The sequence below is a fragment of the Haliaeetus albicilla genome, chromosome Z (genome assembly GCF_947461875.1).
Source record: "Haliaeetus albicilla chromosome Z, bHalAlb1.1, whole genome shotgun sequence".
Lineage (NCBI taxonomy): Eukaryota > Metazoa > Chordata > Aves > Accipitriformes > Accipitridae > Haliaeetus > Haliaeetus albicilla.
The window spans coordinates 55,980,369-56,004,600 of NC_091516.1; the positions used below are offsets into that span (position 1 = coordinate 55,980,369).

The 24,232-nt window shown below is 44.5% G+C and overlaps 2 protein-coding genes across 6 annotated transcripts; one reads left to right on the forward strand and one right to left on the reverse strand.

Moving 5' to 3' along the window:
• Positions 1-2,905: 2,905 nt before the first annotated feature.
• DNAJA1 (DnaJ heat shock protein family (Hsp40) member A1) lies at positions 2,906-11,484 on the reverse strand. Its single transcript, XM_069776368.1, has 8 exons — positions 11,208-11,484; positions 10,843-11,020; positions 9,561-9,665; positions 9,231-9,458; positions 7,688-7,802; positions 5,606-5,721; positions 4,924-5,024; positions 2,906-4,198 (listed from the first exon to the last, which is right to left on the reverse strand). Exons 1-8 carry the CDS (start codon positions 11,337-11,339, stop codon positions 3,980-3,982), a joined length of 1,194 nt encoding a protein of 397 aa, XP_069632469.1. The 5' UTR covers positions 11,340-11,484; the 3' UTR covers positions 2,906-3,979.
• Positions 11,485-11,666: 182 nt separating this feature from the next.
• Positions 11,667-23,806, forward strand: APTX (aprataxin). Of its 5 annotated transcripts, none has more exons than XM_069776369.1 (8): positions 11,667-11,869; positions 13,071-13,207; positions 14,149-14,195; positions 16,653-16,982; positions 19,087-19,146; positions 21,954-22,180; positions 23,041-23,144; positions 23,445-23,806. In XM_069776369.1, exons 2-8 carry the CDS (start codon positions 13,078-13,080, stop codon positions 23,597-23,599), a joined length of 1,053 nt encoding a protein of 350 aa, XP_069632470.1. In that variant the 5' UTR covers positions 11,667-11,869; positions 13,071-13,077; the 3' UTR covers positions 23,600-23,806. The 5 variants fall into 5 exon arrangements, with proteins under 5 accessions (XP_069632470.1, XP_009916255.1, XP_069632473.1 ...); XM_009917952.2 differs by lacking the exon at positions 11,667-11,869 and adding an exon at positions 12,383-12,702; XM_069776371.1 differs by lacking the exon at positions 11,667-11,869 and adding an exon at positions 12,384-12,698.
• Positions 23,807-24,232: the final 426 nt, after the last annotated feature.

Sequence of the window (24,232 nt, forward strand, 5' to 3'; positions counted from 1 at the left end):
AAAAATGAGAGCAGGCTCTTAAAGGAGTCTGCAGTGGGCGTTATCAGTTTCACAGCAAACCTGAGGAATAGTGGAACTGCTAGATTTCTGGGGAAAAAAACAAGTCCTACATGCTTGGCGTACAGTAGAAAGAATCACTGTATTAGACTAGACTATAAGCTTGATGATGTGAATCTGGTGTTGTTAAAACTGAAACACTTCAAGTAATTGCAAACATCAACTCAGGTTATGATAGGTTGGATTACTATGCTGGTAGTTACGGAAGCAGCTATTTTGTGCTACTGTATCCTCAATTTCTACAGCTGTCTATTCAGTTCATTCTCTGAAATGGGAAACTGTATCCCACACAGAGCATCAAGAAGTGAGAAAAAAATTATCTTATTTCATTTTTCAGTGGCACAGAACATGTTTTGCTGCTTGCTGTATCTGTATGATACCCAGAGTATCAGTGAAGAACTAAAGCTTGGAAGAGGCCATACATTGTACTCAATATCCTGCTTGAAGGTCTAAGGGCTGGGTCCTCCTTCTTGCTAGCTCTTGCCTTCATTTGCTAGTACTTTTTGCTGAAGGCTTACTGTACTGCTGCCAGTGTATTTCTTTGGGACATAGCTTTTATGTCAGTCACTAGCTTATTACAAAGCAGAATGCTAAACTGGCGGTGTTTCTGCTGCCCTTCCTGCATTAGTAGTAGGATCTTTCCCCAAGCTGCTCTGTGGCGAATGGAGTGGTTTGGACTGCTTAAAGAATCACCGTCAAGGGTATTAGCAAAAATGATTTAATAGGAATTTATAAAAAAAGGTGACTTCACAGAACGTGATGGCAAGGTTCACTTTATTACTTAATACATGGATGAAATGTACAACGAAAATCAAGCTGGAATCAAACTAGAATTATTTATACAGAGACCAAAGAAGCAACAGGGTAAAAGAGAAACATAAAAACGAATATGGAGTTAAAATTGTTTTTTCATGATTTGCACAGAAATCGGGGATGTAAAAAGGTAGGGAATACCCTCCTGTTGAGTTACGAGGTTCAGAGAAGACCCCCTTGCTTTCTAAACTCCTGTTGGTGCTTAGGTGCAGCTGGATTCACTCCTAGTCCCAGATTTGGGGAATGGTTTATGTCTAAAGGAATTATGTATGTAACAGCAGTCTGAGGTTCATTCACAGTTTGAGGTGAATCAGGATTTAGAAAAGGCAATACTTATACTACACTTGCTATAGGATACACAGGTTAATTCATACACGCATGCACACAGACACTGAGAGAGAGAGATAAAAGCAAAGCTAAAGTAGGTATAGCTTAAAAATTCCCCTTGAGTTCAGTGAAAATATTCATGTCAAATGTCTTGGCATTTTTCTCAATGGGCAAAGGGTTGAGTCTCAAGGAGCGAAGGGTTTCAGCCCAGGTCCCGTTGTCAGTTCTTGGCAACTGTCCTCCAATTTTCACAAACTGGAGAGTTCACAAGCTCCGAGAGACATTCCCCTCAGAGGGAGATGCTGGTCACAGCCCGCTGCAGTCTGGGAGAGCTCAAAGGGCCTTGCTTAGGACCACCGTTCATAGGTTTGTGAGATAACTAGCTTTAGTCATCAGCAAATTACTGGAATTCCAGTAGCACTGGTACTGTTTCACATGAGCTACGATTCAGATAAGGGAGGACTCCAAGGCTGTCAGGAGATGACTAACATTCCTGGTTCTGCATCTCTGCCTCTGCTAGGCAACAGGAGTCCTTTGTATGGTCAGTACTGCTCCCTGCCATAGCCACACAAGAGTTCCTGTTACGGTCAGGGGACACTTAACCGCCCAACTCATTACACAAAGGCTAAGTCCCAATGGGAGTTTCTGAGATGGAGGGGGAATGCACCACCACACTCTCTGCCAAGGCCAGCCGCCCTCCTGGGAGCTAGACCTAGCCCATCCTCTAGATTAGCTGTGGTGTCATCAAGCATGAAGCAGAATTGGCCACCATGGTCTTGAGAGTAAGTCAGGAATAGAAACATTACCCCAACTGTGTTGATGCAGCTATGGGTATGGGGAAAGGAAAACTGAAATGTCCCTGGGAAAAAAGGCTATGGAATAATTTCGTATATAATACACAGCCATCTGAAGCAAAATAATGTCCTGTTGTCATCTGAAGGCACTGCACTGAGCTTGGTTTGCCTTAGCTGTTTTGATCCATGTGGTTAAGCAAAACAAGGAACAAGGGTGCTTACTGAACTGAGAACAAGTAGCATGTTTTAGTGCTGTTTAGCCTCAGGACAGTTGTGCAGGAGTCTCAGCCCTCACCAGAGGTAGGAGTACTTTCTGTTCCTCCTCCTGACGCAGCCAAACTGTCCTACTGATAGAGCAAAGGCTCCTGCTGGTCACATTTGTACAGCTCACTGATGGGCTCATTCAAGTAAAATTTTGCCTACAGGATTTTATTCCAGCTGAGACAAAGAAAGAAAGAAAAAAAAAAGTAGGTGAAACATGCAGGGGATTGCAATTCTGCAAGTACCTCAAGGAGAACTACTACATGTGAGGTACAAAATCCATGCTACCAGCTGTCTTTATAAAATGAAACCCATAACATTTTACAAGAGCTAGAGATGTTTTCTAAGACTAACAGTTTCCAGATACTCAAGTTACAACACGCACACTGTCATGTAGCAGCTATTTCCAGGAAGAAAAACCAAGTTCTCGTCATGACACTTTAGCGTCAAAGCAGTAACAAAAGCGTAAGCTCTGTCCCAAGCCAGATGGTAGAACAAGACTAAACTACTGCACTAGAGGTTAAATCTGGACCTGTCTTCTCAGCATATTTTCTGAAAGAAGTTTTTTTGCTAAGATTTTTCTGTGAATAGCTGTCTAAAAAGAAGGGGGTGGTGTCTTTAAACCAACATCTGGTCTAAGAAAAGAGGCAATGAACAATTTTGTAATTATATTGGAAATGCTTCATCTACAATAATTAGAACATTCATACAGCATTTTCAAGAGTCAGCTTAAAATAATGCACACAATACATTAATTTTCAGAACATCCTAGATGCATCAGTTGGTTGTATTCACTGACAATAAGTTTCTCTCCTCTGCAGGTTCACATACGCCCACCAACAGGGCTGGTACTACTTTCCATGACACACCACTGAGGGGTATCCAATTTCAGTAACCAAGGTGGAAGTCAAGCTTCACATACCAGCAGGCTGACAGATTCCAAACCGCATGCGTGCTGATAAAGCCTGGAGGTTTTTACTCGTGCGTGGTAGCAAAGGAAGCTCCTGCAGCAGCCAAGCAACCAGTGGCTCTATATGCAGTACGGTGCAGGACAACAGCCAAACAGTACTCAGCAATGAACCACAGCAAGCTTCACATTTAGCTCCAGGGTCAGGAACAAAGCTGACAATGAAAGGGACTACTTGACCTTAAGCACAGTAGCTTCAGAGAGCTTATGGATCACATAACTTTAATAAGCCTGTGAAGATTAACCATATCCTTGTCAGCTTCACCTATTATGTGGCTGCATTAGAGCCAGTCTGTATTTATTTAACAAACACCAGTACAAGCCCAAAACATTAACATGTTATCCTAAGTGGTACAAAACTTAACTATATCTTAGCATGAATTATAAGTACTTGTGCATACTTTATTAACAGAGTATAAGATCTAGAATTCCTAAAAAGACCACCACAGAATCTTATTTTAAGCCTGGGCAACTGCACACATACAGGAATTACAAGGCTTGGGGTAAAAGACAAGCAGGTAAGGGAGATTTCTTGACCAAGAGGCAGGGGTGAAGTGCCATCAACTTCATTTGAGCTTGCATCCTGGAGCTTTACACAAATTGCAAAGTCAGTTTAATTAGTTTATTTCTTTATGCTTTTAGAAACAACTATGGCTGGATAGAACAACAAATAGTGGGAAGTGAGGGTGAACTGCTTGCAGTCCTTCACTCATCCACTAATGCATACAAAACAAGCATCACAAGTTATTCACTGGCCCATTTATGATGTCTGACACTGAACACCACCTCTAGGGTGATGCTCATCATCTTCATAAACTTCTCCATTATAGTGGTGTTTTCTTTTTTGAGATGGATCAAAGTCCACTAAATCCACTTGTTCCATTTCCTCAGTTTCTTCTATTTCCTGCCTTGTAGGTAGCAGTTTTTCAAGTAAAGACAGCTTGTCTGAAGAGAGGAAGCCACTCTCTGGAAAGTTCACCTGAAATCATCAAGAACTGGGGTTACTCAAGTCTGCCTGAACTGGTCTTTCTCCATCCCACTACAGGTCAAATACCTGCCAAAGTCAGCTTTATCATCACAGATGACTTAAAAAATAGCCTTGTGACTTAGATTTTATTTATTTATTTATTTTAAGCACTAGGTTTAATGCCTGCAAGAAGTTAGCTTCTAACTGGCAACTTAACCAAATCTTATCCAACATTTCTTCTGCCTCTGGCTGCCCTCTGGAATCACCCCAGAAGCAAAGTACAGGATATATCAACATTAGACATATAGTTGAATCTCCTCTAAACCCATAGCAGACAGAGCCTCTTTGCCATAGCTCCCACCATTAGTTTCTCTCTAGAGAAGAAATCAGCATTTTCTAGCCTACTTTTTTGCTCCAGCACAGGGAATTTACTAATTCATCCTCCCTACAGGATGACAGAAACTAAAGAATGTGCCAACCAAACGGAAATTCACAAGGTATCTGAAAAAATTCTTCTGGTACTTGAAGTACTTTTGGCTCAGAGTGTTCCAAAGCTTTCTCTGTGTTCTGAACTGTAATTCTGTTTGATGGATTACATGTTCTTACCATTGTCAAAAACAAATACCAAACCAGGACATCTGACAGTTGGTATCTCTTCTTGATTAGGTAATGCTTAGAGGTTAAATTTTGGATGAATATTCAGTGCTGAACTGCACCATGGAAGTTGATCCACTTACCCTGAATTCTACAATCAGCCGTCCTTTTTCATATGGTCTGCGATAAATCGGCATACCTTCATTCAACACGCACTTAACAGCCCCATGCTTGACAACCTGGCCTAAAAAACAAACAAACACAAAAAAAACCCGCAAAAAAACACCCCAAAAAAGGAAGGGAACCATCCAGGCAACAGGAGCAGCTTTAGTTTTAACTCCCTTCAATGTTCACGTAACCTATATTGTGGTTAGACAGCTACACCAATATTTAGTAGTCTAAGAGGGACTTGCTGCCTGGTAACTTCTGAGTAGGAAAGCAGGCTGGCATCTACATTACATTCTTGTAACCTTGTTATGCTTCCCAAAGGAAGCATACTTACAAATTTATTAAGTGCTCCTTTCCAAAGCTGAAAATGTGGTTTTCAGAGATCTACAGCCTTCAATTCTCATAAAGCATCCTCAGGATGCAAGTGTGTCCATGAGGTAAGGTGTGTTATTATATCACGCAAAGAGAAAGTTACTGCTGACTGCTATCCAAAAATCCTTTTTTGTTTAAAGATTTGTACTGCAGAGACTGGGAAGAAAAGCTTGATACCAGCACACATCTCTTGTACATCAAGATGAGATGTTTCTGTTCCTTTAAATTTCCAGCTTACATTCACTGTATGTTTGGACTTCTAGCAGAAAGCAAACCAACACTTACCAGGATGGGAGGTAATAATAATAGTTCTATTATCCAGCGTTGTGATAGGCTTTTGAAAGCCACATAGCGCTTCAACCAGTTGAATATCCATAGACATAAGAAGGTCTTCATCTCGTCTAAGGCAGAAGCAATCAAAAACAGTCACAGAGAGGGAGAAACAGTAAAAGGATCATACCCAACTTCAGTATTTAACTTGGCAAAGACAACAGAAGCCTGGGCAATTAAATAAAGAGTACTGAATATTGATGCAGCACCTCAAGCCAGCAATTACAGGAACGATGCCTACACTGAGAGCCATTACTGATCAAGTCTAGCTATCCAAAGTGTAGAAGTGTTTATTGAAAAGAAATAAATAACAACAAGGCACACTTGCATCCAGTTTCACTTCACAGCACCTTCCCAATTCTAGGAAGAAAGTTCTCTCTCAGCCTCCTAAACATTGCAACTGGGACAATTAATCCCTTCCTTTATGTAGATTAATACTTCCAAGTGCATCAGCTAGCTTCACATTATTGTTACACTTGCTTTCTGAAGATCTGGTATTAGGGAAGTTTGAACAGGTGATGGCCACTCTGGGTTATGATGAAAGCACCTTCTAGAAAGCACTAAGAACTACCTGGAAGAGATAATGTAATTGTTTTAATTGCCTATTCTGACTTCAGTACGGCAGTGTTAGTGATGTCTGCATGTACTGCATGTTCAAGGGCTACAAAATCCTCCAGCCTCTTCAAAGAAATTAGTTATTTCACTCACCCTGTTTTAAAGGTCTCCGAGAGGAGACTTGCCTGAAAAGTTAATTTTAGACTGCAGGAGAGGGGGAACATTCCACTTGTCCCAGAGCAGCATGACCTCAGCATAATCCCACAGGACCAGTAACATAAAGGCTTATCTAAGGACACTAGAACTGAAGGCAGTGGGCAGAAAGCCGGACAAAAACAAGCCATCAGAGTTGTGACTTCAAGTCCCAGGTAACCACACAAACAGTCTGGCTCCAACTGTCCCTTTGGCACAGCTGGTTCAGTATCTGGTTTCACTGGAAGTTAAGAAAAATCAGCTGAGTAAGCTTATCCAAAGCGAACAGAACTGATTCTTAGCCTGTGAGCTCAGTGTTCTTCAGCACAGAGTTCTAGCACCGATTTCCAGAGCTGAGCACCATATAGGACAGTCAGGCAGACCAGCTGCACGTTTCCCAAGAACCTTTGACTCACCATTCCTATTTACAAGTACAGTGTCAGTGGCTGATGTTGAGACAAATGCTTTCTCTAAATCCATTGATTCCCTTGTTACTGGTCTGAACAGAAGCAGTGAGACACGAAGTGCAACACACTTCTGCGAGATGACCAGTGTTGCTTTTAGTCAGACCAAAATGTACTGGACAGACTCATTCCATAAACATTAGCTTGAAACACCAAGCAGTACTGTCCAGTAACATGAAGTACTTGAGACATGGTCAATGCTACTTGAGTCACTTTTGCTTTCGCAAGAAAGGACAGGACTGATTACCCTGCCCAGTGCACTCAGGCAGGAAATGAAGTGTGGGAAACCACCTTTGGTCAGAAGGGTGCATGTTATATTCAGTAGTTTGTCATAAATAAAATCCCCGAGCAAAAGTGAACACACTAGAAGTTTTCCATACCCTGAAGCCAAGTGGGCAATGAACAGCTGCCTACACGAAATGGTAATTTTGAGGTAAGTGATGGGATGCTATCCTAGAAAGACCAAGGAAATAATCACAAATCTTCATATCTATTGAACAAAATCCCAATTATTTTAAGAGTTCTTAAAATTCAAGATTTGTAAACTCTTAATAACTGTAACTGGTTTTGTTTGCCTGCCATCCCCTTCTACTGCCAAAGCTCACATAAGAGTATCTCGTGCTATTAGAACACAAGTGGCTGTGACTAGTTGTACCAGGATTCCTGCACACCTCAGTACTCCTTTGGCCACCCAAACTCACAGGCGAGCTCTAGCCACATGATCCTATCTACTGATATTTCCAGTAGATAAAAGGTGAGTGGTAACCAAGGAAGCATGTGGACAAGCATCTCATGAGTTAACACAAAGGACTTTCAGACTTTTTACCTTGTAAATACAGAGTGGTCTTTTTGATCCAAGACAATAATAATGTCCCCTGGCTCTAGTCCTGGCTCTTGGTCCCCTTCACCATGGAATGTTATTTTCTGACCATCCTTCATTCCTATTGCAGAAAACAAACAAACATTTTTCATATTTTTTAAGTGAAAGGCAGCAATAAGAAATATTTTTATAGGCACAAGCTGGTACTAGGAGATCTCTGTATCTTTAAATTAGAACATCAGGACCCTCCCTTGAAGTACTCATAATTTTTTTTAATCCACTCACATGTCCAACAAATTTTAGTGGTGCCAACCTGAACTATGTCTCAAGATCATTAAGCTTAATTGTAATGCAAAATAGCCACCTGCCAAGAAAAAGTCGTTAAGGGAAACATTATTAAAACAGCTTTCGTTATACACACAAGTACTAAAAAGGAAACAGAAACACTGCATACAAAATACATTTTGAGAGCAAGTGACCAATCTGCTTCTTCAGATTTAGAAATATATGTGGCAGAGCTACTTATGAAACATGATCTCAGAGCCTGCTGAGTGCAAGAAGCACTCCCCCTAGGACTGTAACCATCACATAAGAAACCCATTCACCCCCACACAAGTCTCTCTGCCATAAATTCTAGCTGCCTCGTGCTAGCTCACAGTCTGTTTTTCTATACAGAAGGGAAAAGAAACTCTTCTCAGCGACTTCCTTGTTTAAAATGTCAGTAATATATCCGTACTAGCCCTCATATTTAATGTTACTGTAGGATATTCCCTGTTACAAACAAATTGAGGCACTGCATAAGGTGTGCTTACACATACAACAGTTGCAAGTAACAGTGAGGCGCAAGTCTGCAGAAGCCATGTGCTTGTCATCTTGTACTATCTTACAAGGTGCACTACTTCAGAGACTTCTCCCACCACCTTTTGAGCAGCCTCCTCAACAGAGATGCATTTGTCACTCAACACTGTTGCATTCTCCCATCACTGCGAGGGTTTGCGTATCGAGTTGCATTTTGCCAGGCAAAGAGTACCTGCAGTGAGCAGCACTGTCAGGGTTGTATAGCAAACAGGGTTCTAAGCATGAAAAGCTTAGCACTGTCTCTGCACCCTATTACTATAGCAGACCTGGTTCCCCTTCACACTGAAACACAGTAGAAGTGATCGGAGTCTGCAGGGTTTCCTATAGGCAGGGAAAACTCATTAGGCAAGCTGAGTCAACAACTGATTAGTTTTATTTTAATTGGTCCAGCTACCTGATCAAGATTTGTGCTTATGAGACTGCTCAAAAGTAATTCACCACTTACAATAGTGCAGTTTTCAGAATTCATTTAGTTATGTGCACGGGTATTAGATGTGAACATAGAAGTAATAAACCTTCCCTAAAAACAAGTCTCCTAGTTTTTACAGGCAGCAACAGGCAATTTTACTGTACATGTATTCAGCAGTGTTACTCACCAAATCAACACCATGCATTTGCTAAATCTGATTTAGTGCTGCGAAGTCAGTCAGTACATCCAAGTTCAATACTTCATCTTAGTAAGACACCTCACCTTTGTCAATGTGAACTTCTAGTATCTTCTTCTCTCTAACAATTTTTCTGCCAGTGCAGCTCTTACACCGGTCCTTGGGGCTAATACGCTCCCCGTGCCCCTGACACTCCATACACACAGACTGGATTTGTTGCACCATTCCTGGCCCAATCTGGTGAATTCTGATCTGCATGCCTGTTCCTCTGCAATTAGGACAGCATTCTACTGCACCCTTCTTACCACCACGACCTGAGGAGAATGAAAATCGAAGATGGATAGTTATGTGCTACTAGAAAAAAAACCCCAAAACCTTTAGAAGTAACTTGTGTTTAGTTTCAGTTTCCCAGTTACCTTCACATTTGTCACAGATAACATTCTTCTGCAGTGCAAGTTTCCTCGTTGCACCATTGTACATATCTTCTAAACTTACTGACAACTGATGGACCACATTTTTGCCTATAAAAGAAAACGGATATTTACTCAAGTTTGAAAGCCTGGTCTCCAAGTAACAGTAAGCTTCCCGTGTCACTATGCTCAAGTCATGACAAACCAAGTCTATGAGCTTTAACATCCTGTTTTAGTATAGCTTTATCTTGTTGTGCTGGTATTAGTCAATAGCCCCTTCCTATCTGATGTCAAATTAGGTAACAATGCTAATGGCTTTGTCAGTAACGTTCCTCCGTTAAGAGTAAGTCAGAGACTCTTCTGTGAGAGCACAAACAATAACAGAAACAAAATATGTAGAACCTTAGACATTTAAGTTTTATAATGCAAGACTTCAGTTTTAACAAAGTGACTGAACATGTCTCCTACAAGGAAGCAGGAGAAACTGTCTAGAATCAGCCAAGTACTTTCTTCCTCTCACCAGGGGACTTTCTGGAAACTGAATTGAGTCATTAAATTTTTTTCACTCAGGAATTAATTAGAACTTTAGCTACTGCAGGCTTACTTTTGTGAAGGATAACAAGTTCTGGCTTACTATGAACATTTTGATACAAACCCTTTTTTCTTCCCTTTGTCACTAGATCTACCCTAAGAAGTGACAGCGTCAGGACTACTCTTAACCAGTTTAATTAACACTAGAGTCTTTCCCAGTGTGATTAATCTGGACTGTAATCTCTGAGCAGCATTTTACTGCAGCTTCAACTCAATTCCACTGAACAGCACAGCAAACAAAAAGGTTTCACAGACTGAATTTGATTTGGCTACCTTATTTAGATATAGTTACTTGCAATTAAAGACCAAATTCACATTGAGACACTAAACTTACAGTAGCTTAGTGAAAAAAATAATTTTAAGATATGTTACCGTTCCGTTTCCTATTCGGCCTGAGGGCAGCTGGTCTTACGCTCAGCTAAAGGCTTTCCAAACCCGAAATCTGGTTAGCTATTAACATGAGACAATGCATAAGAGATCAAACTACCACTGTATGAACCGAATGCCCTCCCCTACTTGTTTCAGGTGTTACGGGCTCGGCACAGTGTTTTTTCCGTTTTTGAGATCAAGCCTGTAACTTCACTTCAACGCTATTTAAAGTCTTACACCTACGGCGTTCTCCTCAGAGACGGTGACCCTGTCTACCCCGCCGATCACGCTGTAAAGTCTGGGAAAGTGTCGGAAGACGGCACGTTACCTCGTCTCTCTCTCTGCATCCTCCCACCGCCGCCAAAGAACATATCGAAGATGTCCATGGGTGACCCGAAGCCACCACCGGAGCCACCCTCTTTGATGGCCTGCTCGCCTCCTTTGTCATACAGGTCCCTCTTCTTCGGGTCTGACAGTACTTCGTAAGCTTGGGAAATCTGCTTAAACTGCGGGAGACGTACATCGTGCCTCAGACACCCGAGCCTTGAAACCCCGGCCGGCCCCCCCCCGCCCCCAGCCACCCTCCCGCTCCCGCCAAGCCCTTCCCAGCCCGTCCGTCCCCTCGCCCTCCGTGCCAGTACCCTCCGGGGCAGCCGGCCCCGCAGCCCCGTCCCGTCCCGTCCCGCCGCCGACCTTCTCGCCCTCATTGGGGTTCTTGTCAGGGTGGTACTTGAGCGCTAGTTTTCGGTAAGCCTTCTTCAGCTCCTCGGCGGAGGCGTTGGGCTTCACGCCCAGCACATCGTAGTAGGTAGTCTCCTTCACCATGGCGGAGGACAGCCCCTGAGCCGCGGGCGGTCCCGCACCCCGCGGAGGCTCCTCGCCCAGCGCCGACCCCGACTTTTCTGGAAAGTTCGGAGCCGGTCCCAGATCCGGGCGCTTTTAAGCCGGCACCGCACCGCCCCCGGAAGTCCCGCCCCGCCGGCCGCCTGCCTCTGGAGGGCGGGCGGCCAATGGGGGTGGGAGGAGGAAGGCGGCTGGCCAATCACCGCCGCCCCTCGGCGGCCCAGCTCGCCCGCCGCCGCCACTCCCGGCGTGCACCGGCGGCGCACGGCATTGCGCATGCTCCGGGCGGGCACCGGCTCCCGCCCCGCCCCGCCCCGCGCGGCGGGCTGAGGCGCTCGGCGAGGAGCAGGGGCGCGAGCGGCGCCTCCGGTCGCGCCGCTTGCCCGGCGGGGAGCAGCATCCGCCGCCGCTGCCTGGCCTTACGCGTGTGTAGCGGGCAGGCCCCACGCTCGGCACCTCCAGCGCTGCCGCTGCGGGGCCGTTCCTTGCGGGAAGCACCGGCCTACCGACGGGTACGCAGCGGCACCCCGTCCGCCGCCTTTCCGGTCCCGCTCCGCACCCCCGCCCGCGCCGGTCCGGCGCCACGGCGCAGGCCTGTTGGCGGCCTGGCTCGCCGCCCCGGCCCCCCCCCCCCCGTCCCAGTCTCCCGCCCGGGAACGCCGGGCCGCCCCTGCCCTCCGGTCACGCGGGGGCGCCGCTGCAGAAGCCGATTGGCTGGGCCGGCCGCGGCGCGGGCGGCCCGCGCGCGCGGTGAGAGTGGGGCCCGGCGTTGCCATGGGGACGGGGCCCGGCTCCCCTCCGGGCCGGCGGCCCCGCGGCCCCGCGGCCCGCTAACCAGCGTCGTGCGGCGGCGACAGGCGGGGTGCGGCGGGGCTGGGGCCGCCGCGGGGGCTCCCTCGCGTCTGCATCGGCTGTGCGGTGCTGGCGGTCATTGCCGTGTGCCGGCCGCCCCCGCCCCGCCGCCGCCTCCCCGGGTGGCAGGGCATCGGGGCCCCGAGGCGGGGTGTGTAGCGAGCGGTGGAGGGGGCCCGTCCCGAGCAGCAGGCCGGCCGGGACGTGCGGCTGGGGGGCCGAACGGCGCGTCGCGCGTTTTTGTTTTGTGCGTGGCAGTGCTGGCGTTGCGCTGGGGGTGGAAGGTTTCCGGGTTTCCACCGGGATAAGCTCGCCACAGAGCTGGGAGGAGGAGCGCCTAGCGCCCAGCACCAGGCAGAGGGGAGGTTGCGGGATCTTTGCTGACCAGGGTCAAATTGGTGTCAGCTTGAGGGTCCATTGCAGACCGTTGCTGGATGAAGCTGTCCCCCTCTCTCGCCCTCCCTGACTTCTGCCACTTTCTTTGTTTTGGTGGGTAAGTTAATCTCTCAGATCAGTTCTGATTCAGTGGGAAACAAATAACTTTTTTTGTGGGTAGGCTTTTCTGTCGGACGGAACTGTTGATCCAGATGATTTTTCCTATGTCCGATCTGTGGATGCGAGGACGTATAGCGATGTAGAAGGAAGGCAAATAGGATTGCCCTTTCAACAGCAACTTGCTCTTAGATTATGCGAGTGTTAGTGCTGTGCTTTGCCTTGAATTTCAGAAACGTGAACCCAGTATAGCAGAAGTGACTCCACTAATGAATGGACTGGCAGCAGAATTCCTGGACCCCATTCCACAGGAAGGTGACCCATTGGGAAGCTGCGTGTTAGTAACATACTGTTTGTTTTGCTCTATAGCACAGTGATGCGTGCGTGCTGGCTGGTGGGGAAAGAGAAATGCAGTCAGCGAATGAAACTGCCACACTTGGAAGCAGTGGTAATTGGGCGTGGCCCAGAGACTGGGATAACGGATAAGAAGTGTTCAAGGCAACAAGGTAAGGTTTAGCTCAAATCCCGCTTTCTACATGCAGCAGCAACCAAACTTGTGAACTGTGTGAGATACAAGTACAGCACTCATGTTTATCAATAAACACCATTGTTCCGTTTGCCTAATTTACGGTGACGCTAATGGACCAATGTTTTGGCCTAAATTGTAAGCCTGCTTTGAGCAGGGTCTAAATGGCAAATCGCAGTTTTTCCTTGAAATCTAAGCAGGCTTTCCTTCGGCTTGCTTCTGCAGTCACTGGTTTATGGTCTCCTTTCTCTGCATGGTCCATAGTGTTGCCTGATTCTTGAAGCCATCAGGCTTTTTTTGTAAGTACTTATGGAGATCTCTGGGTCCTGAAAGATCAGAGGAGACACCAAATCATGGGAAGTTCACCTCCATAAACTAAGATATTGAACCTTAACATGGGTCACCAGGCCTGCAGTCATGTTCCACTGCCTGCACTCTTGCTTTGTGAGTAGCACTTCATCTCCCTAGTCTTCCACCATCTGATTTTTAGTACGACTTGTTATTTTATAGATGGGCTGGGAGAATATATAAAAATATCTGTGATCTATAAAACACTCCCCTTCACATTTTCCCAGCCTTACCTTTCTTCCCTCTGGACACAGTCCTGCTCCATGCCTTGCTGTCAGAGAGGGCTGGTGAGAACAGCAAGAACGTGTAGAAGACTGCCATAGATTTCACCTTTATTCTGAAGTAATTTTGCTGATCCATGATGTGAAATACTTGGGTGTGACTCAGCGTATGGGTTGGTTCCATTTTACATGTGGTCCTGGAAACAAAGGATGGGGCACAAGTATTCTTTGCGTACATTCAAAGGGATCAGCGTCAGAAGGTAGCAGATCTTAAAATACAGCAGTGTTTTCAGCAGAGTTCTGGCCTTTTTATTTACACTTTTTGTATTTACACTTTGTTCTTTCTTTCCAGTTCAGTTAAAAGCAGACTGTAACAAGGGGTATGTCACAGTTAAGCAGGTATGTTTTTAAATGGGTGTACAACATTTCAATATTTCTGATACTTACTGGGACAGTTGTTGTACTTAAACTCCGCAAGTGCTGCAAGTGCTGATTCTGATCACCGGGTCTGAAGGGCCTGAAGCTGTTTTATGAGCAACGTGAGCACAGTGAGTGATCTTCGGAAGGGATCTGACTTTCTTTTTTTTTTTTTTTTTTTTTTTTTTTTTGATTTTGTGTACCTCCATGGAAAGACTGCACTATTCCTTCCAGATGTGCTTCAGTCTCAGACAGCCAGACTTGAAGCATCAGGGAACACTGCTTGATGACTCAGCCTGTTCTTCCAGGCACTATGTTTGGGAGATTTTGGAGTTCTCCCCCTAAACTTGCTGATCTGCCTCCTGAGCCTTAAACTTCTAAAGCTGAGGCAGCCCTTCATTTAAGGTCAAATTGGTTCTGGTGTTAATGGGACCGGGAAATTGAGGAAGGTTTTTGTTTTGATGGCTGATAGAGCGAAAGATCAGGTCACCTCGGGGAAGGGATAGGATGGGAGGCAGCACTGAAGGCATTCTCATGTTACTAACTGGGTGGATATAGGTCTACTCTCTCAGACTTACGAGGACCAGTATCCCTGAGATAATACAAAGGGAAAATTCTCTGGCTTCAGGTACTGGGGCATGTACGTGCACCCGCAGCATCGGCATGTGTGGACAACACATCAGTCGATGTGTTCTGCCTACTGAGGAGTAATGTCTTCTGTAAAAATGCCTCCAGAGCTCAGTAAGTGCAGGGACCTCACCAGAATCTGGTGAATCTGGCAAAGATCTGTGAGACAGTTTTTCACAGAAGTCAGACTTAGCCACGATTTGAATACTGTGTTACTGGAATCTCAGGGCTGGGAATACTTGCTGGTGCTGGGTGCTAGCATGTTTTCGGTGCCTGCTCTAGAGTTGCTTCCCAGGGGATTTGTGTGTAGCACAGGGCTCCAATGTTCAGTTGTTTGATAGCATATTGGCCTGGGGAATGTGAATTGTATTGGACTTGAGTGAAATTGTGGAACTGTAGACTGAAGAGATTCTGGCTGGAATCAGTCAGGTGCTTCATTGCAGTGAATACCAAGTGATGAGAGGCACAGTACCATCTTGTGAAGCAGGCAGCTATCATGGTGACAAAGCCAAAGAAACATTCTGTGACAGAGTTTTATCAGTCACAGGGAAGAGCTGGTTTCCTAATGCTTGTTTCATGCATAAGCATTAACCAAAAGCATTTTGCTGAAGTCGGAGACTCTTAATTTCCCTAGGGTCACCCTCATGATCAGGCAAAATCCATCTATCAAGCAGCCCCTGTAGGTTGCCCACACCACTTTCTGTTATCAGTTATGCCTGAGACAGGGGAAAATATATTGCTTTTCAGTTAGCAGCTAAACTTTGGGTAACTTCTCAGTCTTTAAAACACTGGTTTGAGGGGAAAATTATTTTAGAGTTGCATAGAGCTGTCAACTGATGCAATAGAGAGGCAGGTAAAAATTTGACCTTGCTGTCCTCATTTTCTGCTAGAACAGAATAAATAACAGAGTTGTTTTTGTGAAAGTGTGAGATGCAAAATGAAGAATTAAAATACAGATAGGCTGGTATATACTTTGCATAAGCTGAGGTGGACAGAGAAGTTTAGCCTCTCTTGAAGGAACAGGCAGTGGTGTCACTATGTTTGAACACAGTCTTCTGTGGGCTGGAGAAGGGTTATCACATTTGGCTTGGGAAAGAAAAAAAAGACGAGCAAGGAGCTGATCCCCGTGTAGTGGGTGCTTCTGGGGGCTCAGAGAGACTTTTTTCCTGATTTGTCTTTTTTTCTTGCCTATGCAGGATGGAGTGTGTTGCAGGTGTTAGCAGTGGGCTGTGAGCCAGTGGTTGTGAGCCTGAACTCCTTTCTCTCTCAAAATGATCCGAAAGAGTGTGCTTGTGTCTTTGAAGGCATATGTGTTGATGGGACAGCATTTGGTAGAAACAGAAAACAAAATGTAGTAAAAAGGATAAGAAAGAAAAAGTAAAATAATTTCAAAACAGGAAACTTTCTGGGGATCGTTCGTCTGAAGTAATTTGTTAAAACTACTGTTACTCTTCAGAAATAATTGTTACTAAGGCTGTTATTATTTAACAGCTGTTTAATAGGTGGTTAATTTTTTTGAGCAAAGTGTAGCATAGGTCTTGCCACTGCTACAGAACTGTTGGGTCCCTGTGACACCATGCCTCTGAGGGTTGTGTGCTGACAACTGTGATTGCAAGACTGGGCCATAGCGAGGTGTCTCCAGTGCTGGACTTCCCTGATCCTCTAGAGTGGGTTGGTGTGGGGAGGAGGTGCAGTGAATACAAAACACATTTGCTTTCCAGGATAGTGATATTCCAGGTCAATGGAGCAGTAGTTGGCGATTCCAGTTGCAACATTATTTGCTATTTTTTTTCCTTTTTCTCCCTAACGAAGATAGGAGTCAACCCAACTAGTGTTGATCTTGTGAATATTGGCAAGGATGAAGAAGTAAAAATGAAGCCAGGCCAAGTTCTGCATATTGTGAATAAACTTTACCCCTATACAGTGCAATTTGCTGAAGAGCCAGGGAAAACTGTTAAAGAAGCAGAAGAGAAAATGCAAACCAACAAGACTCCATGTGAGGACTCCTGTGAGAATGATGATGTAGAGCTTGTGCCCCAAAAAAGAATGAAGGTGGAGGTGGTGGATACACAAGGCAGTTCTGCAAATCCCAAGCTAAGTGATACCAGTGTATGTCCACATGAAGGGACTTCGAGCAAAAAGGCAAGTGTATTGGTATTAGTACTTGTGCTGTTTCTCCTGGGGTTGTCTCCTCCGTCAGGGCCTTGGTCTTTTACTTTTGTGGGTACTATTGATGGGGAAGCATCTCAGGTGAACACAGAACCTCAGAGTATTCAGAGCATGTGAGGTGACATGCGCTGAGACAAAGACTCTGCTCCTGACATCACCCAGGTCCTGAGAATGTTACTGGGGACCCATTCTAACCTGAGCTGGGTGGGGGGTGTGTGTGTGAAGGGGCTTGCTTGTAGTGACTGAGGATTTAGTCTTTGGTTCCTGCTGCAGTTTCTGCTAGAAGGACAGTCCACGTGAGCTCAGTTTAGCAGAGGTAGCACAAGGATACTGTGCTGGTTCTTGAGATGAAATCTGCCGTGTTACAAATAGAGCAGTACTTATCTAAAAGCTTATGCACAGAGAATGGAACAACTTGACCATCTGTTTTTTTTTTTTAATTGCCTTTTTTCTTTCCTCTCCTACTTTGGTCATTGCTTATGGTAGAACCATGTTTACATTAATGAATGTTAACAGCCAAAATCTTTTGAAAGGGAGTTTTTAGCCCTGCTGACATGGACAAAATAAAAGACTGCTTAGTGCAACTGGAACTCTTAACAGTGTAGTTGCTGGAGGAGAAGGCACAAATGAAACCCCTCAGGACAAAATTTCAGAACCAGGTTGTGATGGGTTGACCAGTTCATTTGTGAACTCAGGCTAGTTATATTAGGGCCAGATTTGTGGTGGTGTGAGCGGGGAGACAAGACGATTCACACTGTTTCTCTGTCAGCACTATAATAATGTTTGCACGTCTTCCTTTATAAGAATATGATGAAGATCATCATTGATAATGCCTGTAAAGTGATCTGAACAGATAAAACATTATCTGTTTTGAAAAAAGTGCACTCTAGGCACTTTCTATTAGGCATTCAGTAACCAAATTAAGAGATATCTGGTAGTGTTGGCTTGATCTTCCTATGCCTTTCGTCTTTTCCGTACAAGCCCGTCCTTGCACAGTGTCAAAAAATAAATATATCTAAGAGTGGGGCCACACACCACAACCACTTCTTCATTCTGTGCAGAGCAGCATGTGATAGGACAGTTAGTGGAGATCCTTGTACTTCCTTTGACTCTTGTGATCCATGAAGCAGAGTGTCTTTTAGTAAAATAATCTGTCATCAATAGTAATCAAGAACTGTGCCATAACATGTGCCTGCAAATTATTAAATTCAAACAGATCTAGAGCTCCCTGTTGTTAAATTTCCAACATTTGAAAGACTGAACTTTGAATCTTAACAGTATCTTGTTGAAAGTTTTCAAAAGTAGCTTTGTGGGGGCAGTTGGAGCAGGTGTGTTGGCATTTATAGAAAGAATATAATTCAGCTGTCATTCAGCTTTGTGCTGCTTTTGGCTGGGATAGAATTAATTTTCTTCATAGTAGCTGGTATGGGTCTATGTTTTGGATTTGTGCTTAAAACAGTGTTGACAATACAGGGATGTTTTCATTACTGCTGAGCAGTGCTTATACAGAGTTGAGGCCTTTTCTGCTTCTCAGCCCACCCCACCAGCGAGTAGGCTGGGGGTGCACAACAAGTTGGGAGGGGACACAGCGGGGACAGCTGACCCAAACCGACCACAGGGATATTCTAGACCATATGATGTCATGCTCAGCAATAAAAGCTGGGAGAAGAAGAAGGAAGAGGGGGATGTTCAGAGCGATGGTGTTTGTCTTCCCAAGTAACCGTTAGGTGTGATAGAGCCCTGCTTTCCTGGAGATGGCTGAACACCTGCCTGCCAATGGGCAGTAGTGAATGAATTCCTTGTTTTGCTTTGCTTGTGTGCGTGGCTTTTGCTTTACCTATTAAACTGTCTTTATCTCAGCCCATAAATTTTCTCACTTTTACCCTTCTGATGTTCTCCCCCATCCCACCCGGAGGGAGTGAGTGAGTGGCTGCATGGTGCTTAGTTGCCAGCTGGGATTAAACCACAACAAGATGTTATTTTACTGTTGTATACCAATGAAAGTACTTACCTGAGTGCTTTAAAACATATAATTGGATTCTTACTTCTCTTATAATTTTTTCCTTCCCTGCTTTAGGAACATTTGGGACACTGGAGTCAGGGTCTAAAGAGCTCCATGCAAGATCCAAAAATGCAGGTGAGAGCTGTACACTTGTACTTTACATTGGTTCCTAGCTAAATGAGCTTGCTTTCTTCCTCCTCCAGTTTACTTTAATGATCTGATTAACCAGTGGAGTATTGCATAAGGGCTGAATTGTACTTGCATCTCTCTCTGTAGTAGCATTAATTTGGGACTCTCTACTATACTGATTTTGCAGAATGTCATTATCTTAATTATCTTCGAGCTCTCTACACTGTCAAATTTGGCCAACAGATTTCAAAAACTTTGTTGGGAGAACAGGCGAGCAGTGCAGTTGCTTTGTTTCCTCAGGGAAACCAACTAAAATGGGGGTGTGGTTTGAAGCTGAGCAAGTAGTGGAAGTTCCTGTTTTCCAGCAGTCAGCACTGCCTTGTTTCCAAGCATGGTGCAGTTTCCTGGTTTCCAGCAAACTCTTAACTGCAGCACCTCTGTGCCATCTGAGAGGATGTGACCCCTGGCTCCTCCTCCACCCGGTTTCTTTGTGCTAACAGGAATTCCCTGGGTGGTTTCTTTTAACATTTGTAGATGCTCCAGATGCACCTCCTTCCCTCTACTTCCCTGTGGCTGCATAATAGTTTTCCTAGAGCTCTTTTTTTGTTGTCTGCTTCCTGCTTTGGGGGAGGTCAGACTCAAGACACAGAAATCTGACCAATGTCTTTTGTGGTTGCCAGTTTATACATGCTTTCTTGTTATTGTATTCTGAGAAAGCCCTGAGAGAATCTTCCCTATCCATGTATAGAACCTACTTGCATTTTATTTTAAAGTTATGGCAAATACATAGACAACTCCTTCTCAAAACCAAGCTGTTTAGCTCAACTCCAAAATAGGGAGAATGCTCTCCATCAATATTGCACTGTCTGGCAGAGTAAGGCCTGAAGCTTGGGTCTATTTAGCTTGGGTTTCGGGTGGCTGACTGCTGCATGACCATCTTAACATTAGAGATGTGTTTTTCCCTTTGTACTTCTCAGCAAGAGTATGTGTTCAGGAGGACGGGTATCACAGACACCTGTGATGCTTAGTTCTTGAAATCAGTGGATAATTTCCGTTGGAAAAGACCTGTGGAGGTCACCCAGTCTGACCCCTAGCACTTGGTGTGATTGTCCCAGCCTTTGACCATTTGAGTTGAGATGATCGCCAAGGGTGAAGATCCCACAGCCTCACTGGGCCCCTTCAAGGTGATGGTCACCCTCAGGCTGAAAATAATTTCCTTGATAACTAATCAGAAGGTCTGTATTTCTTGATTGATTTTTTTTTTTTTTTTTTTTTTTAAATTTCAAGTCTAAAATGTTGAACTGTGTAGAGTTTTAGGAGAACTGGATGCCCATTCTCCTGGAAATGCCAGCAGTTTCAAATGAGTCTCCATGGGGAATGATAAAGCTATTGAAATACTTACTTACTTTTTAAACATGAAGCTTAATCTTGATCCCTTCAGCAGAATTTCATATAGCACTTACCAAGACAGTGCTTTCTTGACCCAAAAGATAAGCTGGTTTTAAAACTGTTGAGTTACTTCTGTTACTGTTTGTAACTTAGTAAGTACAAACTTAGTAAGTAACTGTTTGTGACTTAGTGTTAGCTTTATTAGTTGTGGTTCTGAACTAAATACACAAAAAATAGAACTCCTATCTTTGCTTTTTAATCAAATATTAAATAAAGGGCAATATTTATTCTTCTGAAAACACTTGATCATGATCCCATTCCCAGTGGTTGCATATGCAGACACTAATGTATGTATATAAAAATATGACAGCATCAACTAGTCTTGCTGCTGAAAGAATCAGTCCTATCATTTGTGTGCTGATAAAATTTTAATCTTCCTTCCTGTAGAGCAGGACTGATCAGCTCTGTATATAAACATGGGAGAATAATTAGCAAAGATGACAAAGACACCATCCATCTCTAACCAATACACACACTGCTAAGAGATCACAAACACAGCACAACAGTTTCTGCTTCAGAACCTGACACATTTTTATTGCCAGGGCACTTGTCCTCCCTGTGCTCCACATGCTTTGCTACTGTTTCTCTTCATCAGCTGCATCAAATTGTTGCAAAAGGCAAAACAAAATGAAAACAGGAAGAACGGCATGACAGACAGGAATCTGTTCTTCTTTTTGTGAGTGATCTTACAAAGTAGCACATTGGGTAGCATGAACTGAAATAGCTCCGACTTGACTGTTTTTGTAACACTGGTGGCAGTCTGCAGCGCTGAGCACACTATTATTTGTAGCACCTCTGAGACTTGCGTTTCACTCCAGAAATCTGGCAAGGATGCGGCAGTCCAGTGCATTCCTACGTGCTTTATATTGAGCACAGTGCCATGGTTTTTGTTTCAGTGACTGCAAAGCTTGAATGTAGCCTGATGGAAGTAGAGTTTCCCAGACCTCACTGGTATCTGAGTCCAGGTGATTTTCAAGAGAGTTCATATCCACCTGTAGCAATGGTTGGTGTAGAAAGCTTTTCCCTTAAAGTATGTAAAGAGGGATGCTGGAACACCTCTCCGGAGCTGCCTGGTTCATGGTATGGAAGAGGGTGCATATCCTGGACCAGCTTAGTTCCAGCAGAAATCCTCCTTGAAGTGGAATGCTCTACTGCTTGATATTTTTCCCCATCTAGTAATCTTTCCTGGCTTTTTTCCTGGCAGCCCCAGTTGCACTAGCAACACATACGTGTGCTTAGGGACTTCTGCAACTGCAGTGGGACATGCAGATGGATAACATCTCAAAATCCACTAAATAAAGTGCTTATAGGAATAAGAGATTTAACTTTCAATCAGTAAATAATCTAGTTATTTGTTTTGCAAGGTTTACAAAGATGAAAAGACTGTAGTCATCAAGGATAAATATCCCAAAGCACGTTACCACTGGCTTGTCTTACCATGGGACCCCATTTCAAGCCTGAAGTCGGTCACCAAAGACCATCTTGAACTCCTGGAACATATGCATGCTGTTGGGCAAAAAATGATACAACAGTGCCCTGCCAGAGAGAGTCTGGAGTTCAGACTGGGTTACCATGCTATCCCCAGTATGAGGTAAGACCTAGATGAGTCATCAGGTGGAGACCCTGTTGTTCAGTTATACAGATTTGGGGCTAAATCTGTAACGTGATCTGGCATTGCTAAAGAACAGCTAATCCTCCTGAAGGCTACAAACAATTTGGTGTCCAAGTCCTTTCAGTGCAGCTGTGCACACACTGCGGCGTACACGCCGATGGGCCACACAGGCGTCTTGGGTCCGGTGGGAAATACTGTTGGGTTCCCCTAGCAGAGGTCTGTAGCTGGGGCTATGGTACGCCTGTGGTCCAGTCCCAGCCACAGAGGTGGTGCTGCCAATGGCCAATTGCCAGAGCATCCCTCCTCCCAGGGCACCAATCTGGGATCGGAGAGTGACTCTTAAGCCTATCAAGTCCTGCCGGGTATGAGCTAGGATTTGAGTCTTGTGTGTAAGGAAGTCCAGATCTTAGAGCATCCAAATGCCTGTGGGTATTGCAGTCAGTGTTCTAAGTTGTTCTCCAGTTCTTGGATGAAGCTTTGAGTCACTCATCAAGTCCCATTCAAGCACTCTACGAAGTTTAAACCTTTGGTTTATTAAAACCACTGTCTCTGCCTTTTTGGAAACTAGGAGGAATACAGACTGTAGTTAGGGGCCAATGGAATACGCAGGCTACTGATCTTGACTGTTTAAGTGAAACACTGGGCATGAGACAGTCCTTCCAGAACACACTGGGTTTCTTCTGTCACAGGACTACGGGTCAGACGTGGTAAGACTGACCCAAAAGGCTGGCAGCCCGACACTGCTGAATCATGTTTGCAACTGATAACTGCTGCAAAAGAACTTTGAGCATTAGCATTATTCTTCTCTCTTATCTATGTAATGTGTTTGTTTGTTTCAGTCAGCTACATTTGCATGTAATCAGCCAGGATTTTGATTCTCCAGCCCTGAAAACCAAAAAGCACTGGAACTCTTTTACTACAGACTACTTCTTAAACTCTCAAGGTAATGATTAGAAAAGGTATTTCATTACATGTAATCCTGCTTGTGGGTTCTGGCTTGGGGCTTTTTTTCCAAAAAAATATGTAATGAATTCTGTAGTAATAAGTGAAAGGTTTTATGTAATTTCAGATATTGGGGAATAGCATTAAGTACAAGTCAACTGAATTTTGTGACTGGTTTAAATCGGAAGGCAGTGGTGACATGCTGTGCATCTGAACCAGGGTGCAGAGATTCTGCAGTGTCATGAGTTTCATGACACTACATGGTCCAATACCTCTGGTCTCTTTTTTTTTTTTTTTTCAGATGTGATAGAGATGGTAAGAAGCAAGGGAAAAGTGATGGTGAAAGATCATGTCTCTGAACTTCTCAAATTGCCCCTCAGGTGCCATCGTTGCAAAAAACAGCTGTCCACTATCCCACAGTTAAAGGAACACCTCGGGAAACATTCGCCAAAATGACTGCAAAAAATAATCTTACAACCTGTCTTCAGATTTCAGGCTAAAACAAAGACCTCAAAATGTTAGTGGCCACGTATGTTTTTTGTTAACTGGAATGACAAATGTAATGTCGGAAAAAGTAGCCTCGAAACAGCAGCATATTAACTTTGTAATAACTTAGACAAACCTCCGCCCCCGACATAAAATAAAGTGACTTCTGAAACGGAAGGTGTGTTTGCAGCTTTGTTGTGGTACTGCCACACTAATCTGTATGTGAACCGAAGTCTGGAACAAGTGTTTTGTTTGGATGAAAGGATTTATTTTAATTCAGAAGCTGAGGCATTGAGCCCAGATCTAGGTTTCTACTGAGAAAGGAAAGGAACAATGATTTAGAGGTCTTTCTCTTGATGTCTTCTGCCTTAAGTTTCCCTTAAGTGGTAATGTTGCAGAGGCTGGTGTGGCTGACAGCAAAACTGTCAAAGAAATGTGCTCAGAGTGTATGGGAAGGAGCATCAGCTACAGCATCCCCACTTTGCTGTGCCACAGCATGGCTTGAAGATTTCAGTGCTGCTGCACTTCCCCTTGGCTATGGAGCGGGCATCACCCCTCACCAGGGTGCCAGGCTTCAAGAGGGGCAGCCTATCTCTTTCATGT